We start from the raw sequence: 26,320 nt of genomic DNA, 5'->3' as shown, positions 1-26,320 counted from the left end.
TCAGGAGCATTAAACATCATGCCTCAGTAGTCCGCGTTCACAGCCTCGTGGTTATAATCACGCTCTTGCAAACGCTTCTAACTCAAACTTTCAGGGAATTTGTTGAATTTCAGGGAGAATTGTTGGATGCTTAATGGTTGTAACGCTGAAGTCATGCAACCTTGCTCTATTTTGTTAGCTTTTAACTTGAAGCAAATGTATTTAGGATTTAAAATTCATTAAAACATTTCACAACATTTCAAGTTAATTTGTGTAAGATTATCATGATGAACAAAATGTATAAGAATCATAAACTTTTGTTGGTCACTGAGCTTATTTTCTGCAATAATCCAAATCCTAAATATATTGATTCTGAAGTTAAATGTTTTAATAATTTTAAACATGAAACTAAACCGGCGGTTTATTAAAACATTTTATTTGTATATTCAAACATTTAGAACATCAATCTCAACCCGTTCTCACTCCCAAGGCGTCAAAATCCGAAGCAAAGTCAAGTGCCTTCCGCGTCACAATGAAGACGTGTGTCCCTAGGCGTCATTTTTCGAAGTGCTGCGGTGCTTCATTCATTTCAATGATAAACCTTTGGCGTCATACACAGACTTTTATATTTTGGCATGAAATGGTCTTAAAATCGGCATGAAACTGACGTTGTGAAAGTCTTTTCTTCCTTATTTTGACGTATATTAGAGTAAAACTACTTCTCGATAAAGAGAAAAAAGTAGGGCAGGACTTTTGGATTTATGGTCGTTGTTTGCTATTGGTCGATCTCATGTGAAATTATTTGGATTAAATTGGATTAAATTATGAGGGCACAACAATTATAAAATGTTGTGCGCACTGATAAATTATAAATACTGCAAAATTCCATTAAAAAAAATAAGAATATTCAGTTTTGACAGATTTTAGATAAAGATTCAAATATGACAAAATAAATTCAAATGTAAAGGCAGCTGAAGAACTACACAATAACTAACCAAATAAAAATTTATTGAAGTTGAATACTAATGCAGAAAAAAAGGAAAACAAGAAACAAAATTCAGTTTGTTACACAGAAGACCTGCATGAGAGGCCATGCGTAATGTACAGGCTTCACAGGCCGGAGACAGACAGCAGGAACCAAACGAGGAAAATGAGCATCAGTGCTTTGACAAGAAAGAACAGTTACTAAACTAATTCCTTCACTGTCGTCATCATCACCATCAATAAAACTTTACATCAAAGTCTATAAACAACGTTCCCAATGGCATGTCTTTTATGCAACTTTAAAATGGACAAATAAAAACCAGTAACTTGACATTATCTTATCAGTAAGGCTGTGTACATATATTAAGCAAATAGAAACATACATAACAATGACAGTAACCTGAGTGAGAATTAACTATCGAGTTCAGCAAAAAAAAATTGTTTTCGATGTGCAATCCAGGAACCATTTTTTTGTATCACATACAAATAAGGCTTCAAGAACAGGGATAAACAGGTACAAGACAACCAAACACATTCTTTTGGACTTAAAGGGATTGTTCACCCTCATGTTGCTCCAAACCTGCAAGACTTTTGTTCATCTTCAAAACACAAATGAAGATATTTGAAATGTACTCCTAGAGATTTCTGTCCCTCCACTGACAGTCTACGCAACTATCACTTTTTACATCTAAAACTAATTAAACGATTAATTCCATTTTTTAAGAGACACTGTCACTTTAAATGGTAAACAGATTTAATTTAGACTTTTATTCATTCACAGAAACATTTATCAACTCACAAATCAATTGTGGTAAACGGAAGCTCAAGCATGTTCGCTTGACATGCAAGAACCAATGAGGCTCATTCTCGTGTTACACATCACGTTTTGAGCTTCCTCAAGAACCAATGAGGTGAATTCTTGTGTTAAGCAGCACATTTGAGCTTTCTCAAGAGTGAATGAGGTTCATTCTCATGTTACACAGCACATTTGAGTTTTCTCAAGAGCCAATGAGGTTCATTCTTGTGTTACGCAGCACATTTGAGCTTTCTCAAGAGCCAATGAGGTTAATTCTTGTGTTACACATCACGTTTGAGCTCCTCAAAAACCAATGAGGTTAATTCTCATGATACACAGCACATTTGAGCTTCCTCAAGAACCAATGAGGTTCATTCTCGTGTTACACATCACGTTTGAGCTTCCTCAAAAACCAATGAGGTTAATTCTCATGATACACATCACGTTTGAGCTTCCTCAAGAACCAATGAGGTTCATTCTCGTGTTAGGCAGCACGTTTGAGCTTCCTTAAGAACCAATAAGATTAATTTTCGTGTTACGCATCATATTTAAGCTTCCTCAAGAACCAATGAGGTTAATTCTCATGTAACGCATCACGTTTGAGCTTCCTCAAGAACCAATGAGGTTAATTCTGGTGTTACGCAGCACGTTTGAGATTCAGTGGGACCAGTTGCGCATGTTGGACCAATGAGGTTTGATCTAACGCATCAAGCAAGTATGGTTGAGCTTCTGTTTATATGTTTGCTGATCAATGTTTATATGTGAATTAAAGCCTACATTTAATCTATTCATTATATGAAGTGATCATGTCTCTTAAAACAATGTGGACTAAACCGCTCTATTGATACGGATACATTTTTTTCGATCTCTTAATGAACTTTTTGAAGCATCAAAGTGGTAGTTGGACTGTCAATGGAGGAACAGAAAGCTCTAAGAATTCATTTAAAAGATCTTTATTCGTGTTTCGAAGATGAACAAAAGTTTCACGGATTTGAATCGACACGAGGATGAATAAATTGACATTGTTGGTGAACTATCCCTTTAAAAGAAAGGGTTATGGACTTCTACATACATACCAGGCAAAATAAAGGAAGGGGGCACATTGACAAATTAACCCTTTTAAAATTAGAATAGCCAAATCCTCCAGTTATACACATACTTTACTCATATACACACATTATACAGTAACTAAAATGTCAAATTTGATTCTATAGCCCTCAGTGGCATGGTTTGCTAAAGGAAAATGATGCTTAAAAATGGCATCATACACTTTGAGGCTTATAAGATGTAGGAATAATCTTACTTGTTTATACCCTTCAAAGAAACAGCTAAATTACTAATATGACAAAGTTCTTATCATGGGGTCTGTTGAATTGTTTCCAACTAAAATGAATGAATTAATAACACTGACAAATGTGGCTAGAAGTGTGCCGTTTCCATTTTGACACTGACTTCCAAAGCACTGGCATGTCTATTTATCAGTCTTGCTCTTGAGGTAAACATGAAATCTATGATATTGAAAGGATTGGTATTACTAATAATTAATATTATTATCAGTGAGTCTGTTCTCCACATTTCCTCTTGGAAAAGAAAAACACTGAAAGCTTCCCTATAATGTTACATTTCACACATTTAGGGTAAAAAATGGCATCCACTAGTGGTTATGATAAAGAATATGGGCACATGCAGTGCAGGTAAAAGCACACATACACTCAGACATACGGCATTTAGGCACATGTACATACACACACAGTTATACATTTGCAAACAAAAAGAAAAGAATATCAGTGCATTACACACACACACAAAAAAAAGTACAACTGTGACAGAAATGATCACTTCACAGTGTTAAAAGCCTGGCTCAGGAAAACATTGAGTCAAACTAAGTTTTGTCTCGCTTTAGATTTGAAATGTTGTCATTTTATACACATTTACATAATAATTATACTTATCAAATCCATTATTGCTAAATAAACAACGACAAAAAAAAAAACAAAAAAAAAATCCTGAATACATTTTACAACTGTACAGTACGATAGAGACTGGAATGTATTTGAGTTTATCCAAGAGAATGAACGTAAGCTGCAGGTGGATGAGAAATGTGTGGACTTTCAAGCATCCGCCATGTCATTCGCTGACGGTGCTTCCAAAGACTTCCTCCAAAGTATGTCATGTTTTACAAAGCCTTGAGTTGGTAGGTCACTGATGTTACACGTTCAGCTAGGCTTCGATACAAAGTCCCAAAGCCGAGGTTCAACGGCGTCCAAAATAAGAATTCACAGGGTTTCGAAAAAGTATGAACGTCCACAGGGCACAGAAATATTCGAGGTAAAACGACAGCAAAGAAAGGAGAGAGTGTGCGCGCAAGATGCTAAGCCAACTCACAAATATAATGAAGATTCGAATGATGACTAGAGTACCTTAAAACCTCAAAAGGCACCTTCTATGAAGATGGAGGACAAAAATTGAACTTGTTTGGTCTTAAGTGCATCAAGAGATCAAATATACAACAAAGTTCCCAAGACATCATATTTCCGAGCATCTGAAAACATAAAAGAGCTTATTGTGATCGCAGGGGATACATAACACAAAACATTTCTTTTTGGCAAATGAATTTTAGTTTGACCTACATGTAAAAAAGCAGCAATTAAATTGTATGCAGCCCATAAAATTGCGCATATCGACTTAGAAAAACATTAAATAACATTTATAATGTCTATTAGCATGACGGACTGTTAAGCAATGATCAGTTGCTGAGCATTGTTTGAGTATTGTAGTCTTTCGGTCTTCAGAGCTGGAATTTGACACATTGCAATGTCATGTTATTACCAGTCGTGTCGTGAAATACGTGCATCGTAAAATGGAAAATAATGCCTCATATGGTTTGACTCATTATGTAATACACAGGACTATAATCAGGATGTTCTTCCCAATTATCCAGAGAAGAATTAGCAGGAAGACGCACTGAAGACTTTACAGATGAGTGTCGCGTATTTACAACGTGGTACAACTGTTTGCAGTTGTTATTGTACATATATGCACTTTAGTCGCGCCTATTTGGTTTACTAGGTATCTCTAGCTAAGTAACCTTAGATAACATGTGTGAGACTTCTGGTAGCGAATTTATGATTTTGAAAGTTCCCTCTGTTTTATAGTCCTTTCCTGTTTTTACTTCTTCTCTTTTAAAGTCCATTAATGCACATTTATCACTGTTTTATACAAATGGTGCCATTTGATTGTCGAGATTACCATAAGAAAATAAAATTCAAAATATAAATATAAAAATATCTGCAAAAGCAAATTTCCTTTGCTCCCCACGTCTAAAACAAATATTCAGAGTGCATACTGTACATGTGTGAAATCGTACAAGAGCAGAAAAAGAAAATAAAAGCGCAAAGAGGCTGCGAGACATACCTACGAAATGTACGCAGTGTTGAACGATCTGTCCTTGCCATACTTCACACATGATAAAGGACAATAACTGGGACCCTGTTTTCGGTCCTTTTCATTTCGATGACTTTAAATAAGATACACTGCATGGCTATATAGTGAAAATATACATTCCAATGTTTATATAGAGCTATCTTAAAAATACAAATGTGCAAAAACTGTAAACAAATGAGATCCTCAGCGGTGTAGGGGAGGAGCCCTAGGCAGGCCACTCCTTCACAGCCGCGTGGGCTCCTCCTCACTGTCGCTGCAATTTCCACAGCAGTCCTGCGGGGGCAGCATAGACACACGCACAGTCAAACATAGGGATATATCAGCATTAAAAACCTTATCAAATATGACTAAATTTGAGGTCATCTGTATGCTAGTGTGCTAATACAAGTGGACTAAAACTTTTAGCAGACATTCCTGAAAAACAGACCCCTAAAAATGTATGACTCATCTTGCACTCAGGGGTGTATTCAAATCATTAACCAATCAAAGGTCTCAAGAATGAAAATGCCCCTTTCTAAATGTTAACTGCTACAGTCTAGCATTAACAAGTAAAGAGAGAGTTAAATGGATAGTTCACCTAAAAATGAAAATTACCCCATGATTCATTTACTCACCCTCAAGCCATCCTAGGTGTATATAACATTCTTCTTTCCGACGAATGCAATCATTTACATTTACGCATTTAGCAGACGCAATCAGAGTTATATCAAAGGTCCCATTCTTCGCGTGTTTTTGATGCTTTGATTATGTTTACAATGTGCAATATAACATGAGTACATGTTTCGCGTGTAAGAAAACACAGTATTTTTCACACAATGTACTTATCTGTACAGTGCTGTTTTCTATGTCCTAAAAACGGCCTGATGATTTCCTTGTTCTATGAAGTCCCTCCTTTAGAAATACGTAACGAGTTCTGATTGGGCCAGCGTTTTCCGCGCTGTGATTGGAAAGCAGCTTAGCGCACATTGCCCGTAAAGGTCCCACCTCTTACCATAACGGGGAGATACGCACGCTCAATGTTATTGCAAAAATGTCTATATTGCCTCATCAATTTGAGCCGGAATCAGACCCGGAGAATATCGAAGAGGATCGATTACAACCTGCTCAGGAATGACTTTTGCTGGATGTTTCAGAATGGTAAGCTGTCTATTCAGTAGTTTAAACTGATCATTACAAACACCAACGGATGGTGTCTGAATGAATTACTACACTTTTATATGCTAAGTTTTTCTGATTAGTTTCAATTGCCATCTAACGTTAGTTAACAAAGCTAAACAGCGTTGCACTTTGTGTAATGAGTTACATAAACTGTTAAACGGACCGACTTAAATAATAAAATACACTTACCGGTTGTGCACCATAAACAACGCCTTCTCCGGACAAAGAGGGAACTGCGTCATCTTTTAAGAATAATCTTTCTGCGAATCCGGCATTAAACTGATTGAGATTGAGGAAGCAGTCTTCAGCAAAATGTGCTGCACATAGTTTTAAATTGTGATTATAATTTTCCGGAACCGAGTTAACCATAAACTGTAGCCATTGATCTCTAAGTACAGCGTCCGTGGGAAGGCCAAACAAAGGTGATTTGAATCCGGGATGAAAATAACAGCGTTTCAATGGCATGGCGACAAACAGACTCTACAAAAACAACGCTTCCTATTCTCGACGTGCGAGAGCAAAAGGACCACGGGCCCCGAATTTAGAATTAGTTGCGTCATTAAAGCAGGAAGTGCAGGGGTGTAGTCCAAACCAGCCGTTCGCTGTAGGCTTTGAAAGGGAACTTCTGTTAAATAAAATATCTCGCTTGGCATTGAACTTTGAGCTTTATAATTTTACAGGTATTATTTATGCTCTAACAGCAACATTACACACTAACTCAAGTTTGAAAGATGGAATTGCAAAGAATGGGACCTTTAAATAATATCTTGGCTCTTCCAAGCTTTATAATGGCAGTGAATAGAGGATTTGATATTGAAGACCCAAAAAGTGCACCATCCACCATAAAATATATCCATACGGTTCCGGAGGTGTAAATAAAGGCCTTCTGAAGCGAAGTGATGCGTTTGTGTGAGAACATATCCATATTTAAAACTTTAGAAACAAAAATGACTAGCTTCCAAAAGATGGCTTTACGCATTGATTTAAAGCGAAAGAGTAACCCCTGACCTGACGCATTGATGAACGCAGAAGCGCAACGGATAGAGCAAAACACAACACCGGTCACGAATTAGAAGTCTAAAACAAGAACCTCTTAAAAGAAACATGGATTTCGATATAAGAGGAGCTCGAGGAGCTCTTTGTTGCACAGCCCTATTTGTATGAACTGCGAGCTACTCTCAGGGGTTACTCTTTTGACAAAAGTTGACTAGCGTAGGTCGTCTGGCGGAAGCTAGTTATTTTTGTTTTAAATGTGGATATTTTTCTCACACTAATGCATCTCTTCGCTTCAGAAGGCCTTTATTTAGAAGGAGAAGAAGCCGTGTGGACATCTTTTATGATAGATGGTGCACTTTTATGGGCTTCAAAATCAAATCCTCTATTCACTGTCATTGTAAAGCTTAGAAGAGCCAGAACATTTTTAACATAGCTCTGATTGTATTAGTCGGTAAAAAGAAAGTTAAATACACCTAGGATGGCTTGAGGGTGAGTAAATCATGGGGTAATTTTCATTTTTGGGTGAACTATCGCTTTAATACTTGTTAATGCTAGACTGAGGCAGGTAACATTGAGGAAGGAGCATTTTCAATCTAGAGAGCATTTGATTAACTTTAAAGTCCCTTTAAATAATGTTTTGGAGAAAAATAAAATAAAATTGACCCATTTCATGATGTTTCTACCATTTCACATAGAGATGCACCGATCGATCGGCCAGGGATTGGAAACTGTATGCTTGACCCGGACTAGTGCTTGTGTTGTCCATCATTTTACTAATTCCTGCAGGTTTCATACTCACACCAAAATTGCACGCACAACTAATCTACAGGCTTGGGTATCGTTCGCATTTTAACGATTCCGATTCTGATTATGAATTCCGATTCTTATTGATTCCCTGATTTAGATTCCAAGGTAAAAAACCAAAACAATTTGTGCCGGTTTTTATTCTGCCGTAAAATGCATCATGCAGACCAAACCATAAGGGCTAGAGACTTGAAACTTGACCAATAGGTAGTACAAAAATCGAGTAGAGGTTATCAAATTCAGCCAGATTGGCCTATAGGTGGCGCTATAGCAATCAATTGCGCAAAACTGCTCATAACTCCTAGACTGTTGGCCGTAGCCTCAAGTATCTCAAGTGTCCAAATATCATTGGAATCCTTGGCTCAAGAAGGGACAAGACGCATGCTTTGGATTGGCTCGCTATTCAGGCGCCAATTTTGAGTTTTTATTTTTTTAAAGCCTACAATGTTCTCTGGAGTCAGATTATCAATAATCATTGAAAAAAGTTGAAGTTTCTATTCAGTTTTGCTAAGGGTAGTCAAAATGGTCATTCAAGGCTGAGAATATTTTATTAATAAGGCTATAACTTGTATGTATATGTATGTATATGAGGACATACGAGGACTATAGGTGGCGCTATAACTGTTAAAAAGCTTTAAAACCATGCATTTCCTATGGTAAATTGCTTGTGTTGGCGGTAAATTGTCTTTTATTCTGTTATTATAATGTTCAAGTCATTTGTTAGATCTCCTCATTCTGATTCTCTAGGTCAATAATTATCTAAAAAAAATACTTTTGCATTTTGATGGCTATAATATGGTCATATCAATATGTGACTTTGAAGTGTACCCAAAGCCTTTAACTCCTCAATGAATGTTTATATCTTCTCAAAAATAGATAAGCACGTTTACTATGGTACATTTCCTGTATTGGCTGTAAATGGTCTTTTGTATTTATTATCATATAAAATGTTCACATGATTTATTAGATCTGCTCATTCTGACAGGTCAATAATTATCCAAAATGACTTGCATTATTAAAAGACAAGTAAACACTTAGTAACTAATAAATTACAAATAAACAAATAAGCAATAGCATAAATACATACAACCGAACAAAGATACAATTTAAATAAAGTGTTTTAAGATTTTCAGGTATTCAGGTACAGAAATTGTAATCAAATGTAAATTTTTTTTTACTTTATTAATAAAATACAGGCTACATTACAAATATAGTTACAAACGTTACATTATATATTGTTTAATGCATTACATTATAGAGATAGGAGCAGGAATATTAGGCTGCTGTCCCTTTAAGAGCTGCACGGCTCTAATAAACTTTTACACGTTTTCTTTGTCAACTCAACTGTTCACATACATTTAAAACATAACCAACTCTTTACACGAATATTTTGACACATTTAGTGTATTTGTCCATGTAAAAAGACTCAGTTCTAGCCTAGAAATCTAGACGCACCCTAGCGGCAGCATTTTAATTTGCCCGCAAGTGTCGACTAGGAACTCTCAATACCCTTCTGAGCTGTTTTCCTCACAATCTGGACGGGCCAATCACGTCGTGTATAGAGTCGGTGGGCGGGGCCATAATGACGACGGCCGAGTTGCGTTTGCGTGCTTCTAGTAAACACAGAAACTGGCGAACGGCGGTCTTACGAATCAGCTTTGACCGCGACTCTGGAAGACTTGGAGTTAAGCTTTTCTCTGAGAAAAGAACAAAGAACGGCACTGAAGTCATTCTTAAAAAGGGAAGATGCTTCACCTTCGTTGCTCTGGTTGGTGTAGCGCTATCCTATCGCGTGCAGAGGGAATTTGAAAGACAACGGTTTATCCCGCCCCTCGGATTGAGCCCTGTCTATGGTGAGTTTCCAGACCAAACATCTTGATGTGGGTCTGGCTTGTCAGGCTAACTCAGTTCAGTATCATGCATACACTATTTAGTATGAGAAGTCGTTTTGTGCCCAAGTTGTTTTGAATGTGAGTGCAGCACAGAAAACAGCACGCAAGTCTTTTGCGCTTGAATGGTTTAAAATCACATTAAAATGTGCACACTGGAACCAACAAGCAAAATCAGAATGTGCGTTTCTTCCAATTTTGGAACCGGTTCTTGATACCCATCCTTACTAATCTATATAAGTGGTGCAAACATAAAGCTGCCTGTCAAACAGCTTGTGAGTCACAAGTACCAAAATGAGTGGCTTACTGCGCTTAAACGGTCAAATACTCGCTCGTCTCGGCAAGTATTCAGTTAAACAGTCAGTTTTGGAATGTAAATATTTACACAAGATAAGATAACATGTTGTGTAACAGTATATTGGATCAGTGCATAAACTCTTAAAGTGACAGCAGTCATGTTAATCAAAGAACAAAAGACAATTATGCTCTGCTCTTGACTGAATACCTTTTGTAACTTTAATTGTACACATTAATCTGGATAGTTTATTGTAAAAGTTAAATACAGTGTTATTTTACATTTGATAAATGGTAACACTTTGCAATAAGGTCTCATTTGTTAACATTAGTTAATGGATTATATAACATGAACTAAAATGAGCAATACATTTATTACGGTATTTGGTAATTGATAAATATCCAGCTGTCCATTGTTTGTTCATGTTAGTTCACAGTGCATTAACTATTGTTAACAAATACAACTTTTGATTTAAAAAATGTATTAGTAAATGCTGAAATTAACATTAACAAAGATTAATAAATGCTGTAGAAGTGCAGTTCATTATATGTTCATTTTAACTAATGTATTTAACTCATGAAACCTTATTGCATAAGTGCTTCCACTTTACATTCTATAGTATTTCTTGAATACTACTCTACTGTTAGACCTACCCGAAAAACATAAAGCTATTATCATTTCACATCTCTCTTTATTTTAATAAAATTATTTGGTTTTTTATTAAAATAAAATTTAGCTTTGAAGAAAAGTTGATTTTTGTTTGTATCCTGTCAATTTAAGTTCTTAAAGAAAACCGGAATCAGCTAAAATCAGTATTGGCAGGTCACGCTTACAATTTTTTTTAAATATAATTGGAAATCGTAAATCGACAAAAAATAAATACATTTAAATCGGTGCATCTCTAATTTCCAAGCAACAAGTATACATTTGGTCTAAAATACATATTTGCGTGCCAAAAAAATATAACATGCTTTTACATTTACTTTGATTATCGATTAAAGACAGCCAAATAAAACGAGAATAAAGCCAACAGGCTCTATAAAGTTATACTGTCTAGATTACATGAATAATTTTATACTTGACTTTTAATTATACAGCAAAAAGTCAGGGAAGAAAACCTGCACACCAGTATTTTATTACATGGCAAGAATCGCATGCAAACCTGTATTCAATTTCAGTATTAAACAAGTTTAAGACACGTTCTGGCTCAGAACCTCATTCACTAATAGAAGAATGTGAGGAAATCTCACCTGCCGGCCGAAGAGTCTCTGCAGTAAGCCCTGTTTGGGTGGGGGCGAGGGTTGACCTCTCCAGTCCAGGTCAGGGGGCACAGTGCCATCCAAGTTCAAGATGTTGAGTTCTTTAAAGCACTCCGTCTCTATCATCTGAATGGATCAATGAAATGACAACACGCACAGAATTAAATTCAAGCTAATATAGGGAAAACTGGGGCTTGTTGTCACAGAGTCTTTATCACAGTAGTCTCGTGTACCCAGACCTTTAGAAGCCGCTGTCTGGGCGTATAAAACTCTTGGACGCATTTCAAAGAGTCTATGCCGTGAACTAAACATACTTTTGAAAATCCAGATTTTAGTTGATCATATGCGCTTATTGTCACAGCTGTAAACACGACATCGTTCTACGTCCATGAGGGGGATCGGTGTTTCGAGCGTAAAGAAGACACACACGTCTCCCGGAAATCCTGGAGAATTCAAAACCAATTGGATGACGACTTCTAAACTCCTGAGGGTTTCCAATTTTGTGTGCCTTATGCATCAGACGTTCTCAGACTAATATCTCAGTAATTAAGGGTTTGAGACAAAAGTCCAATTACATTTGCTTTTTTTTCCTAATGGTGCATGTTAGTTTCATACACTGTTCAAAATCCACATAAATTAGAGTTTATTATTATTATTATTTTTTATTCTGTCCAGTGTTATGTTGAAATAAAATCAAAACTATTAAATTAAATATTTCTAAATTAAAATTTAGAAGTATTTGTAAAAAAAACCTAACAAAAACAACATTACAAAAATTTAATGAAACCTGGTAATTCAAACCATTAATAAAAAACTATAATAGTATATTAAAATACTAGCTAATTTTTTTATTTTTTATTTAAATAATGCCTTAGAAACTAACCAGAATAACTAAGTTGAAGTATTAAAATTACTAAGTGAAATAAAGCTAAAATTGAAATAAAAACTGTTAACACTTTACATTTAGGGTTCCATTAGTTAACATTAACGCATAAACTAACTATAAGCAATATAAGTTCATTCATGTTAGCTCATTTCAATAAATAATATAAAAAGACAACTTCTTATTTTAATAATGTAAAAGTAAATGTTGAAAATAACATTTTATTTTAATAGCTAATATTATCAAATGCTTAAGAAGTCCCTTTCATAGTTAGTTCATGAAAAAAATGCTGCTTTCATGCCATGTCATAATTATCGCCACGTTGAGATGACAACCTGTTCATGTCCTCAGACTGGGAATTATGTGTTTCTATGGCAACACAATCAACATGAATCTGCAGCGGTCAGGTGGTACAAGTAGGAGCTCTCTGAAAATTCCCTGCTTACAAGTTGTAATTACGAGCTCGTAATACAACGCTTTTTGAAATCTCATAATTATGGGCAATGCGACATGGCGTGACGGCACCTTGAGTTCACGTAGTTAAAAAGCGTTACCAAAAATATACAAATAACAGCTAATTCAAAATATGAACAAAAGCTAAGTATATGTAATAAATATTAAAATAACATTCTGTCCTCCAAACAAAAATGACAATGTTACTTTTATTCATCAAATGTATGAGGCTATTTTAGAGATATTCTACCTTGCATTCTAATGTCTTGATATTGATTCTAAATAAAAAAAAATTAAAAAAAATTAAGGTTATAAAATGAAAGCCGTCATAAAACATTTTTTACGTCCTTATTTATTTCATTAAGTCCGTTTCATAATGGCATCATCGAATGCACGTCCTGTTTATTCTCAAGAGACAATATCACTGATTTGCGTTTATTGCTATCTGTTTGTACACATTACAAAAGTGAACGTCAATTTCCTTTTTATTGCATGCTGGTCATAAACCAGCAATAAGGGTTCAGAGTAAAATATTTATTGAAGTTATTCTGGGTAGTGACCTGACCTCATTTTGCCAGGGGATGGTAACACTTCCAGTGGACACTTTGCAGTAAAAGGAGTCGTCTTTAGGCTCCAGCTCCACCCCCTTCACTGTGGAGAACTGCTCAATGTCCAACACATCCTTACAGTAGATGGCCTGAGGCTGAAACATAGAAAACATATCATAATACACACCTGTGCATTGTCTGATTGAAGAAGAGATGTCTGATTTTATGAACAAATCATTTCACAAGAAACAATCGGATGTGACGTAAATTTTGTTCTTCTTTCCCTAAAGCTGTTGTATGAATAATAATATAATAAAAAATCTAATATGGACTACTTTTATGAGATTTTGTGAAGCTTGAAAGCTCCAGTTCCCACTCATTCCAAATGCAAGGAAAAGAGTGACTGGTACATTATTCAAAATGTCTCCTTCCATCTTCCAAGCCAAAAAAGAAATTCAAATGGATTTGGAACAACATGAGGATGATTATTTAAAAGCAAAAATGTTGGAATTAAAATTTTTGGGTGAACTAATTATTTAAACATGACAGTAACAGTAATAACAATAGTTGTTATGACTGATATTGCCAATAAAAGTTTAAATCAAAGTGCCAGTCTCAGAAAATACTTACATCTGGGATAAAAGGCGCTTCGAGCATGCCTGCTGCAAGCCGCTTGAAGTTGATGGAACGGAAAATAGGGTAGGCTTTTACCTCTGAGGCTCCGCCGCCCTGACAGCCAAGCCTCTCACACGGGTCTTTGGCTAGCAACTAAGCAAAAGAACAATGACAAAAAAAATAGCATTCTTTATTGGCACACTTTTCTAAACTGTAAGAACATCATAGGCTATAATTATGCAAACACAAATTCAATTAAATTATTAAAAATATACAATTAAATAGTTTAAAAATATACATTTAAGCCTCTTACAACAAAATTAAATACCAACTACAGTTGCAAGAAAAAGTATCTGAACCGCTAGCAGAATCTGTGGAAATGTGAATAATTTTAACAAAAAAAGAGAGATCATACAAAATGCATGTTATGTTTTATTTAGTACAGCCCTGAATAAGATATTTTACATAAAAAAAAACCCTGTTCAAAAGTTCATGAACCCATGATTCTCAATACTCTGTCGTTCCCTGGATGTTCCACGGCTGTTTTTCTGTTTTGTGACGCCTTTTCTTGAGTCTCGTGTTTGTCCTGAGCAGTTAAACTGCTCATTATTCTTCAGAAAAAATCATCCAGATCCTCAAATTCTTCAGTTTTCCAGCATCTTTTGCATATTTGATCCTTCTCCAGCAGTGTATGATTTAGAGAGCCGTCTTTTCACACTGAGGACAACTGAGGGACTCAAACAAACTATTAAAAAAAGGTTCAAACATTCACTGATGCTCCAGAAGGACACACAATCCATTAAGATGCGTTAAAAACTTTTGAACAGGATGTCTAAATTGGTCATATTTTGTATAAATATCTTGATATTTGCATGTTTCCCGGAAGACAAATTAAGTACAAAATTAATGTACTTAACATTTTTATGTACTTAACATAAAAAAATTCAGCTTTTTTATCATGTGGACTACATGTAAACATTTTCATAAAAAATATCTTATTCCTGACAGTACTAAATAAAAAATAACATGCATTTTGTGTGATCAATCTTATTGTGTTATAATTATTCACATTTACACAGATTCTGCCAGGACATACTTTTTCTTGCAACTGTATATAGATTTTTCCTTAAAGCGATATGAAAAATCTGTCATCATCATTTATTTGATCTCATGTCATTCTAAAAACCAACCAAACAGTTTTGGTTCCCATTAACTTCCACTGTAAGGACAAAATGTAAGTCAATGGGAACCAAAACTATTTTCATTCTTATTTTTATTCTTATTTTATGTTCCATGGATGAAGGTTTTACAGGTTTGAAACCACATGAGGGTGGGTGAATGATGACATGATTGAAAGGGGTGAAAGTAAACTTAAGTGTCTTTAATATATAGCTTTTCTCAGAAATATTGCTGTATGTGTTTAAATGCTATTATTTTGAACACTAAATTGACATAACATTAGTTTGTATTAGGGAAATACAGATACAATACTGAATATAATGATTCATATTCTTTTGGTTTCTCAACCCAAAAATTAAAGGTATCTGTAATTGCTGTAGGGGAGTAACAAAAATATCGATATAGGACTCATTCTGGAAAAAGTGGTATCTGTGCATCCCCATTGGATAATTCATACAAACGGAACATGTCCCCTCCTGCACACCGTAATTCAACAACCAGCAGCTGCAATTGCACCAAGATACTAACCATTTTACAGAGTGATTTGGCATCCTCTGAGAACTTGCTGGAATATTCTTCCTCCACCTCCTTGACTAGTCGCTCCACTTCCTCTCGCTTGATTTTTTTCTTTCGCTGCTGAAAGGGTGACTGGCCCTCGATCATCTCGTAGAGGAGACAGCCGAGAGCCCACCAGTCTGGACTGAATGTGTAGCGCTCGTTCTTCACGACCTCTGGGGCTGATGGGATACAAACAAATACTGGTTACATTGATTGCTTAAGATGCTACTGATTTTGTTAAGAGGTTAATAAAGGCAAATACATACCCATGTACCCCACAGTGCCCACCCGGCCTTTGATTGTCTGGCCATCTGGTACATGCACAGCCAGGCCCAGGTCTGATATACGTATATGACCTGAGAAGAAACATCACAGCTCTGTTACATTAGTCCTTTCATAAGCAGGCTTGAATGATGTCTGTCAGTGATTGTGCCACTAGAGATCTTCAAAACCTGCCTAGTGCATGTTCAATATATAGGTTTACAATAATAATAACTTATTTCAAGTATGGAAACAAAGCAAAACTCAACTCTTTTTTTGGGGTGCAATTTAATAATAATAATAATTTTTAAAAAAAGTAAAACACATTTTTACCAATTAACTTCTGATTTCCCCATGAATTATATCTCTAGTTTGTGACACCGTGATAATGATTTTAGTATTATTATGATCTCACAAATTACAAACTTTAAAAGCTATATTATATAATATTACAAAATCATTTTGTATGTATACGTACAACAACGTACAATATATAATACTGTTCAAAAGTCTGGAGTCTGTAAGATTGTTAAAGTTTTTCTAAAGTTTTCGTCTCTTATGTCTCTTTCATCTCTTAAAGCTGCATTTATTTGATCAAAATACATTAAATTGGAATATTGTGTAATTACAATATACAATACAATATTGTTATTACAACATACACTGCTGAGCCAAAACATGATGACCAGTCACAGGTGAAGCAAATATCATTTATCATCTCCTAACAAGGTCACATATTAAGATCTGGGTAAATATTAGTTAGTATGCAAACAATCCTTCTCGTAATCAAAGTGTGTGTGTTGGATGAAGGAGAAATGGGCAGAAATTAAGATCTGAGCGACTTTGACACCTATGGCAAGGCGACTAGATCAGAGTATCTCTGAAACGGAAAGGCAAGTGTGTTTCTCCCGGTCAGCAGCAGTGAGAATTTACCAACAGTGGTCTGAGGAGGGAAAAACCGGCAACCCGACGACAGGGTGTTGGGTGCCCAAGGCTCAATGATGCACGAGGGCAACAAAGGCAGTTCTCCTCTGCCCAACAAATGAACTGTTGCTTTGAGGAACATGATGAAGAGCTCAAGGTGTTGCCTTGGCCTCCAAATTCCCCAGATCTCAATCCAATTGAGCACCTGGATGTGCTGGACCAACAAGTTCTAATCAATGGCAGCTCCACCTCGCAACCTACAGGACTTAAAGGATCTGCTGCTAATGTCCTGGTGCCAGATATAACAGAACAACTTCCGGGGTCTTGTAGAGTCCATGCCGTACATGGGAGGCCAACTGCTTATTAGGCAGGTGGTCATAGTGTTTTGACTCATTTATTCCTGTGATGGCAAAGCAGAAATTTCTGCAGGCATTACTCCAGTTTTCAGGGTCACATGATCCTTCAGAAATTGTTCTAATATGCTGATTTGGTGCTGAAGTCATATTTTGTTATTATTATGGTTTATGTGGAAAACGGTTAATACTTTTGTGGAAACTGATTTTCCCCAGGATTATTTGATGAATATAAAATAAAGGGCAAAAGAACAACTTAAAATAACCCTTGAACCATACTGTATACAATATAATAGATGTATTTATTTATTTCTATTCATTTTTCAGGACTGATAAAACTATTATTCAAATTTCTTGATATGTCCAGGTTTTTCCATGAGTTTGGGACCCCTGCAGTGTGTCATGTAATGCATACTGCATGGCTCAAAACTATTATAATATTATACACTGTACTCCCTCTAGTGGCAAACATTGTTGCTACAGTTTGGAATGTGATGTTCAATGTGACGCCTGTTTCACACATACTCCGTCTGCAGTGCGTGTTGCATTGCGTGTGCGTTGCAGGAGCCCCACACCCTGTAGTCCTTAGATAGTCCTACATATGCTGCGTTTGCAGTCCGCAACTGATCCGCTTTTACATACCACAAACACAGCATTTATTAATGATTTTTTATTTAAAATCCAGAAGTTGTTACTGATCTTGGCTCATCAGAATTGCAATTCTCTTTGTTTAATCTTTCTGAGTAGACAGGTTAACGTAGGCTACAAGCCTACATTTAAACAACATTTTTTTCAATTCATTAATTCATATTTATTAATATACTTTAGATTTAGCTCACACAAAAGGCAAAACATTTAAACATAGGTTATAGCCTAAAATCATAAACATTTTAAATTAGAAACTTAGAATAGGCTATTCAAAAACAGCCGACTCTCGTCGAATTCTTTCGTTTTTAAACCCTTTGAAAAGAAATCCTGCAGGTCAAAAATAACTTTGCATTTCACCTCCAAGAAAGTAGAGTGCTCTCCATTATGGCACATTTTTTAAATGCCAGGTAAGGTGTCGTTTTGTTGCTTTACTTGAGAAAAAAAGCCATGTGTTGACTTTGAAACAAGAGTATATTTTAAATGATATGCATCCGTGTTGAAATTACTAGATTTTCGCGTCAGTACATGTTTATTTTAATGCGAACAATGTTCTATCACTTTAATGCAGCAACGCAACGCAGCACAGCAAAAAATAGACTCGGTACGAAAACGATCCGTGCACTGCTGCAGACGCAACGCACCTGGAACGGACTGACGGACAGCATCCGCGTGCAGTGTGAAAGCTGTCATCCGTTAACATGGGTACGGAAAAAAATACGCAACGCACACGCACTGCAGACGGAGTATGTGTGAAACGGGCGTGACATTGCTTTTCTTTAAGAAGTTTGTTTTATCATTGTCATGCAAATTACCATAACTATACAACAACTACTGAAGAAGACATCAGTTGCTAACTTACCGTGATCGTCCAATAGTATATTTTCTGGCTTCAAATCCCTGATAGAAGGAGAACAAAAAAGCTGGTCAATCAATAATCACCTTTGTGTGACTTGAAAAAAAAACAGCATTTAAAAATATAAGTATTTAAAATGTTATTTTGCAAACAAACCCTTGTAAACCAAAAATTCAGTCTGAATCTTTTCACCTGTATACTATCCTCTCCCGATGGAGGTCCTCTAAACCGCAGCAGATCTCAGCAGCATAAAACACGGCCCTCTTTTCGTCAAAACCTGCATCTCCCATGTGGTAGATATGGAACTTCAGGTCCCCTCCGTTCATCAGCGTGAGCACCAAACACAGGGCGTCTTTCGTCTCGTACGCGTACGCGAGACTCACCTCCATGGGAAAATGGAAAGGTACATCACATCATTTACAAAACACAACTCCCATGTTTTATAGAGCCTGCGTGGGAAAGTTTCTAAAAATGTAGAAAGAAATTAGGAGAAAATCCTGAGAATAATAGCCAAACAAAACAACTCAAAATAGCGTGCTCGAGGTCAGGCCTTTGGATACACAACCCCCAAATACAAAGTTATAATTTCATTAAACTAGGGGTTACCATCAGACATTAAGGTTTTGACAAACACTGAATACTATTTTTCTACATCAGAACTCCAAGCCTAAATTTGAAGATTCAGAAAGAGCACTCAGAGAAGTGATTTGACACAAAAGCAGGGCATCTGTGAGCTGACGCTGGAACTAAAAGGACTATGCATTACTTTTGTAGAAAACGTGGTTAACAGAGGAGATGAAGAATAAAGCGCATGTAAAACGTGGCGAAACAAGCACTACAGATGCTTACAACAAACCGACTGTTGACTTTCTCCAGAATCTGCTTCTCGTTCAGGGCCATGGACTCGCCTTTCCTCTTTTTGATCCGTTTCTTCTCCAGCTTTTTGCAGGCGTACATCTTCCCTGTGGCCCGCACCTGGCATGCACAGACCTTGGGTGCAAAAAAAACAGAAAAAACCCCACAGTGGTAGAATTGAGAGGCCCATTTATTTGTAACTTTGTTGCATGAAATACTCTTTTATGTGCATTATGTTAATGATGAAATTTAAAAGCAAAAACACAATGAGCCAATTTGTTATAACCAGCATATAAAGAGATATATTCATGCTATTTTGGGGGTCATAAATTTGGTCATTGTTTTTGGTTTGTCTGCTGTATTCTATTTGATATGCAAATTCCCAAGGCCTCTAAATTATCAACATGTTTAAAACTTAGCAAGTAAAATGCTTTAAAGTATAATTTCAAAAAAAAAAAAAAAAAAAAAAAATTGAATCCATTTTTTTAATTTTTTAAGAAAAATCATGTTAAAATCTGAGTATCAAATATTGAAATAAACTAGAGCTATCATGAAACTAAGAATTTAAATATCTTACCAAGACATGATTGAGAGATATATGCATTTTATTTAAGAAGATCAGAATTTCATCTTACTTTTAGGCCATATAAATATCAGCAACTGCTTTTGCATATTTTTGCTCAGTTTGGTCCTATATGATCTTATATCATACTATATGAGCCATAAAAGCCTAAGGTATCAAATATGATACTCAACAAAAAAATACATATTATAACTTTTTTGATTTTTTTTAACATATTTTGTTCAGAAGGTCAATAAACTCTTCAATAATAAAAAAAGATGTTTCTGACTATTATTCCATATGTACGGCTTTACAGGGTTAAGCTGATTTTCCCCCTCAAAAGGATAATTTTCTAAAAGTTGTTGCAATTCTCATTATTTTCAATGATAATTCTCAATACTATAATAAGTGTAAAAAACTTATAATATTTTTTTTTTAAAATAAAGCCAATACAAATATTTCAATAAATGAGATTTCAGTGAAACAAAAAACAAATGTTAATGTCAAATATGACCGACATTCCTCACAGGGACTTATCCAAATGACCTTCCACAGGGCAGAGGAGGGCAATGAAAAGACTCAATGTGATTGGCTATCTGGTAGGGAAATCAGAATTGGAGACTTGTTTTCTCTATATCTGCCAACATTGATTGGCACCATGTAAGATAGTCTAAAGGATTTATGTCTGATAGTGTAACAAAAATAGCATATTAGCTTTATGAACCTTGGAATGAACAGATAGCATTTGATTTAGTGGCATTCCAGATAATAACTAATAACACCCCGATATGATTCTGCCATAAACATGGCGACGTTTAATCACTTCAGACTCACCTCACCAAAGCCTCCCTTTCCCAAAACCCTATACTGACGGAATGTGTTTTTTGTGACTGGCTGTCTGTAAAGGAGAAAAAGAAAATAATAAACAAAAGTTACATTTCAGAAGAACAAACAGGAGCCTGTCTTATTTAATTATAACATACTTTTGCAGCAAAATAACGTCCTGTTGCCTTCACAAGAAGCTTGTATCTCAAGAGACACTGACTCACAATGTTAAAACACAGTTTTAATCTGATCAAGACTTTTTTTCATATTCAATAGATGGCAAGTGTGTACATGCCAGTGAAAGTTCCGGGCATATCATATTCTTCTCTGCAAAATGTCTGGATGGGAACTGTCCAGGCCTGGCTTAGACTTTCAGTCAGAGGACATTTTTATGACTAAAAGTAAATAAATAGCAAGTTCAGAGTTCACATCTGGTTTGTATAAGCTTCGCTTCATAAATAAATCATGGCACCCAAAGGAATAATTAGACTCTACTTGGCGGTGAAGAAAAACTTCTTAGACACACATAATTTCTCTCGTTTAACATCAGAACTAAAGAAAATGCATACATTATAAACAAAACTGAAAAGTTCCAAATGTGCTGAGGTGTGACTTATACCTCTCAAGCCATTTCCACTGTAAGAAGCGACTGTAGTACATACTATCGAGGTAGTCTGCGAAGGGGGCCACGCTCAGGTAGTCATGGATCAGTCTACAAGAGAACATTGAGAGAAAGTTACTTGACTACACAGTGAAAACACAATCTCACTCGCACATCCGAATTCGATTAAAGGGGAACCTCACCGCTGGCAAAAAGACTTTCAATAAAGCTTGGCTGACTGTGCTGTAGAAAGGTGACGTTTTTTGTTGTTTTTTAAATCGCTGCTACTCAACTACAGAAAACAGATAAAAAAAGGTTGTCGTCTTCCCTTTAGCCAAGTAGGTAGGAAAACTTTAACACCCATAATGCACTGGGCATGTTGATGTCCAAGGTCAAATACCACCTTCCTTTAGTAGGAAATACTTCTTAGCAAACTGTTGACTTGTATTGTTCCAGGGTGCAAGATTTCAAAGAGTAAATGTTTAGCGGAAGAGAGTTATTTTCAGTTTCCAGTAGGGATGCAACAACACAGTTAGTCCACGGTTCAATACAGACCTCGGTTTTTAACCTCGGATTTTAACCACGGTTTTCGGTTTGGTTAGTTTTTTTTTGCTATTCCATTCTTAGACGACAGAAAGAGGTTAAGGAGAAAATGTTTTTATTGAAATATTCTTTTTCTAATTTTACTTTAAACACTTGAAAAACTTTACTTAAACGTAATTATACATAAAAAAAACCTTTTACACATTCCTAGAGTATTGTATAATATAAAAATTAAAGGTGCCCTAGAATGATTTGAAACAATATGTTAAATTGTTCTCTGATATCTACATAGAGGGTATGTGGCTTATTTAAGGGCAAAAAATGTCCAGATACAGTTTTACAGGTCCATTTACAACCCTATAAATTGTGCCTAGGATGTAATACTCTGTTTTTGCCTTATTTGGAAGAGTCATGAATATTAATGTTGAGCTCTGCTCTGATTGGCTTATTTTAGCAGCTCACAGCTCGCAGCAGTTCAGCTCGTGAGTCCTGACCGACTGAATGACACTTTAAGCAAAACATCTCAAATGGAGATTGATAAAATACAGATACAATTGACATACAATTGGCATACATTGATAAAATACAGCTTACTTGTTTATTGGTGTTTTCAGATAACCTGTGCGCGAGAAAGAGCTCGCGTTCGTGCGGTTGCCAGATTTCAGTCATTTAAATCCTCCAAACAGAGCTTTTCAGTGAAAAGAAAACATCCGGTGTTTTACCTTAACATGTCCAATCTGGCAACCATATGCACGCGAGCTTTCTTGCGCGCGGATGATCTGAAAACACCAATAAACAAGTAAGTTGTATTTTATCAATGTATGTCAATTGTATCTGTATTTTATCAATCTCCATTTGAGATGTTTTGCTTAAAGTATCATTCATTCGGTCTGTGTTTAATTACATCCTTATATTTTTACTAAATGAATAGCCTTGTCAAATGACTGTTGTTTTAACTTATACGGTGGAAAAGGTGACGTTTGCTAGAAGGATCGAGTGAACGATCTGTAAGCAACGTATCTACGGTTGTATTTTGTAATACAAAATATTATTAACCTTTGCCATTAGACACACTATTTAGTTTTGTATGGTACTTGGAGTTTCCAATTGTTACTGTACTAGCATATTGCGTTATATAGACAATGCGGTCTCTCTAAGAAACTTGCAATTTAATCAGAAATTGTTTAAACAGTCATCATAAATCACTACGTACTGCTTGCAGGAATATAGTTCCCCCTTAAGACGCTGAGCGGAGCTTGCTTGAAATGGGCCGAACAAACAAACGATTTGTTGTGGTATCCAAATATAATAAACCTCAACCAACTGTTAACATATGACAACAGTCCCCTGCACAGCCTAAACATGACGTGTGTCATGAGAGCCGTTTTTGCTATCCTCAAGTGTCGTTTGATGATTTGTCTCCGTCATTTCCGCCCTACAATGAACATGTTTGGACAGATGCAAATGTTGGGGGTGTGCATATAAATGATCCCCAATGCTTGTGTTAAGAAACACTTTTTTTTCTGTGGTGTTTTTGATTTACGAGATTTACAAAAGAAGTAGAAGGCAATGTTGTTTGAGACTCACAGTATGTGATGTCCATGTACTGAACTCTTATTATTTCACTATGGCAAGGTTAATTCAATTTTTCATTCTAGAGCGCCTTTAATATATATAAAGATTTAATAATAAATAATTTGTTACATTTATATAGCGCTTTTATAGGCACTTAAAAAGCGCTTTACATAGAAGGGGGGAGTCTCCTTAACCACCACCAATGTGCAGCACCCACTTGGATGATGCGACGGCAGCCATATTGCGCCAGAACGCCCACCACACACCAGCTGATTGGTGGACAGGAGACAGAGTGATTAAGCCAATCATATGGGGATTATTAGGAGGCCATGATCGACCGGGGCCAATGGGCAAATTTGGCCAGGATGCCGGGGTTACACCCCTACTCTTTATCGAAGGACATCCTGGAATTTTTAACAACCTCAGAGAGTCAGGACCTCAGTTTAACGTCTCATTCGAAGGACGGTGCTCTTTGACAGTACAGTGTCCCTAACACTTTACTGGGGTGTTAGGACCCACACAAACCACAGGGTGAGCACCCCCTGCAGGCCTCAGTAACACCTCTACCAGCAGCCACCTAGTTTTCCCAGTTGGTCTCCCATCCAGGTAGTGATGGCTGCTGGTTTTAGTGGCACTGCAACAGTGGTTACAGTGGCTTACAGTAGCAGATGTACAATAGCATTTAAGTATGAAATTGAATGAATAAATGTATGCTAAAATTAAAACTACATAGTTTTCAATATACAGTATACACTGTTTAAAAGCTACTGTATTATTACTTTGTCTTTGTTGTTTTATTAACATAATTTTAAAGGTGAACTGTCCCTTTAAGGACAAGTGTTCACAATCACTAGGCTGCTCTGTTAAGACCTGCTCGCATCTCATATACAGACACACGCAATTTTACTTTCACTTTAGACATAACCGACTGTGTTTATGTTAACCATGTGTGTATTTGACAGTATTAGCACAGTAAGACTACTTAGTCCAGTAATCATGTGTTAGACAGGCGCGCCCTCAGCGCATGTAAAACGCAAATTAAATGTTTAACCAGCAAGGCTTTAAAACGCAGCTAAACACCCCCTAACTTTAGTGCATATGATTGGATATTTGCTTATATCAGCACATAGACTCAGAGGCACACTCAGAGTCGAAATAAACTGAGATAAATATTTAAAACGGGGAGAAATATAAGTAATTAAGGTAACAATTTATTTTAAGGTTCAGTTATTAACTATTAACTAGTTGCTTATTAGCATGCATATTACTGGGATATTGGCTGTTTATTAGTATTTATAAAGCACATATTAATGCCCTTTTCTACATCCCTTAATCCTACCCAACACCTAAACTTAAATGGTACAAAAACTACCTTACTTACTATTAATAAGCAGTAAATTAGGAGTTTGGGGCAAAAGTCATAGTTAATAGTGAATATGTGTTCCCCATACTAAAAAGTTACCAATTCACAGTGTTAGCAATTTACAAGCGTGTATTGAACTGTGAATGCCGTACCAAACGGTTCAATATTATATTGAGGATTGTGGCATCTCTAGTTTCCAGTGAAGGATCCAGCTAGGCAGTGGATAAAGGCTGCATCGTAAATACGGAAAAAGGACTGTGATGGAAAATCTGAAAACCTCTGTGTTTGTAGTCAACATTTCAAACTGGATGACAATGAATACAGGCCAAACAGAGGGGAAAAGCTAAAAGAATCAACTGTTCTGTCAATCCAAGTCCTGAAGTTGTGTTCAAGTAAGAAAGCCATTGCCATTTTTTTACCATAATGCTTTTTAAAGAGTAGACATAGAGATGAGACGGTTTTCTTAAAATAATTGTTCTATTTATAACCATTAAATCATTTCTATTACATTTCTATTCTATTTTTATTAAATAATTAAAAAATTAGGAAATATGTTGTTTTCACAAAAGCCCTGGAGCTGTCAAAAGTCGGCCAAATAAATGTGGATTTCTAGGTCCAGGTAACACAGAGAATGAGTAAACATTGTAAATTTACATATACTACCAGCATTGTAACAATACAAAGCATACTGAAAACTGGCCAAGATACATTTGAATTAATTTGCATGAAAATTTCGTTTCACCCAAAAATGTGTTTCTCAGATGCCATGTTTGTCAGACAGTGTCAGTGTAGTTGCATCTACCAGTGCTATCTAATGGGCTAATAAGTGTTTCCTGTCTAAAAGACTCACTTGGTACACTCCATGAAGAGCTCTTTACATGCCTCCTGTTGCAAGCGTTCTGCACACTTAGTCACCATCTCCTCTGTTACCTCAGGGATGTAGTCCTCTGACTGCAAATGGAAGAATTAGTACATGAATCCTCTAACAAAAATAAATGCATTCATGCTCATGAATTATACAATAAACAAAACAAAGACTTAAAGGAGTTGTTCACTTTAAAAACAGAAAATTACCCTCAAGCCATCCTAGGTGTATATGAGTTTTATTAATAAATAT

General features: G+C 36.0%; 1 protein-coding gene across 1 annotated transcript in view; it reads right to left on the bottom strand.

The window, feature by feature from the left end:
* Positions 1 to 970: 970 nt before the first annotated feature.
* grk6 (G protein-coupled receptor kinase 6) overlaps positions 971 to 26,320 on the bottom strand; it is a 65,349-nt gene continuing 39,999 nt past the window's right edge. Inside the window, exons 5-16 of the mRNA XM_067422844.1 lie at positions 26,054 to 26,154; positions 21,741 to 21,833; positions 21,131 to 21,194; positions 19,729 to 19,869; positions 19,072 to 19,262; positions 18,886 to 18,923; positions 16,107 to 16,196; positions 15,811 to 16,019; positions 14,119 to 14,256; positions 13,506 to 13,643; positions 11,596 to 11,730; positions 971 to 5,476 (exon numbers count right to left, since the gene is read on the bottom strand). Coding sequence (XP_067278945.1) covers positions 5,426 to 5,476; positions 11,596 to 11,730; positions 13,506 to 13,643; positions 14,119 to 14,256; positions 15,811 to 16,019; positions 16,107 to 16,196; positions 18,886 to 18,923; positions 19,072 to 19,262; positions 19,729 to 19,869; positions 21,131 to 21,194; positions 21,741 to 21,833; positions 26,054 to 26,154 — 1,389 coding nt within the window. The 3' untranslated portion in view covers positions 971 to 5,425. The remainder of the gene's footprint in view (positions 5,477 to 11,595; positions 11,731 to 13,505; positions 13,644 to 14,118; positions 14,257 to 15,810; positions 16,020 to 16,106; positions 16,197 to 18,885; positions 18,924 to 19,071; positions 19,263 to 19,728; positions 19,870 to 21,130; positions 21,195 to 21,740; positions 21,834 to 26,053; positions 26,155 to 26,320) is intronic.

This window comes from Pseudorasbora parva, chromosome 18 (genome assembly GCF_024679245.1).
Source record: "Pseudorasbora parva isolate DD20220531a chromosome 18, ASM2467924v1, whole genome shotgun sequence".
Classification (NCBI taxonomy): domain Eukaryota; kingdom Metazoa; phylum Chordata; class Actinopteri; order Cypriniformes; family Gobionidae; genus Pseudorasbora; species Pseudorasbora parva.
Note: the sequence above shows the minus strand (reverse complement) of the source record. Positions and strands in the feature narration are given on the sequence as shown.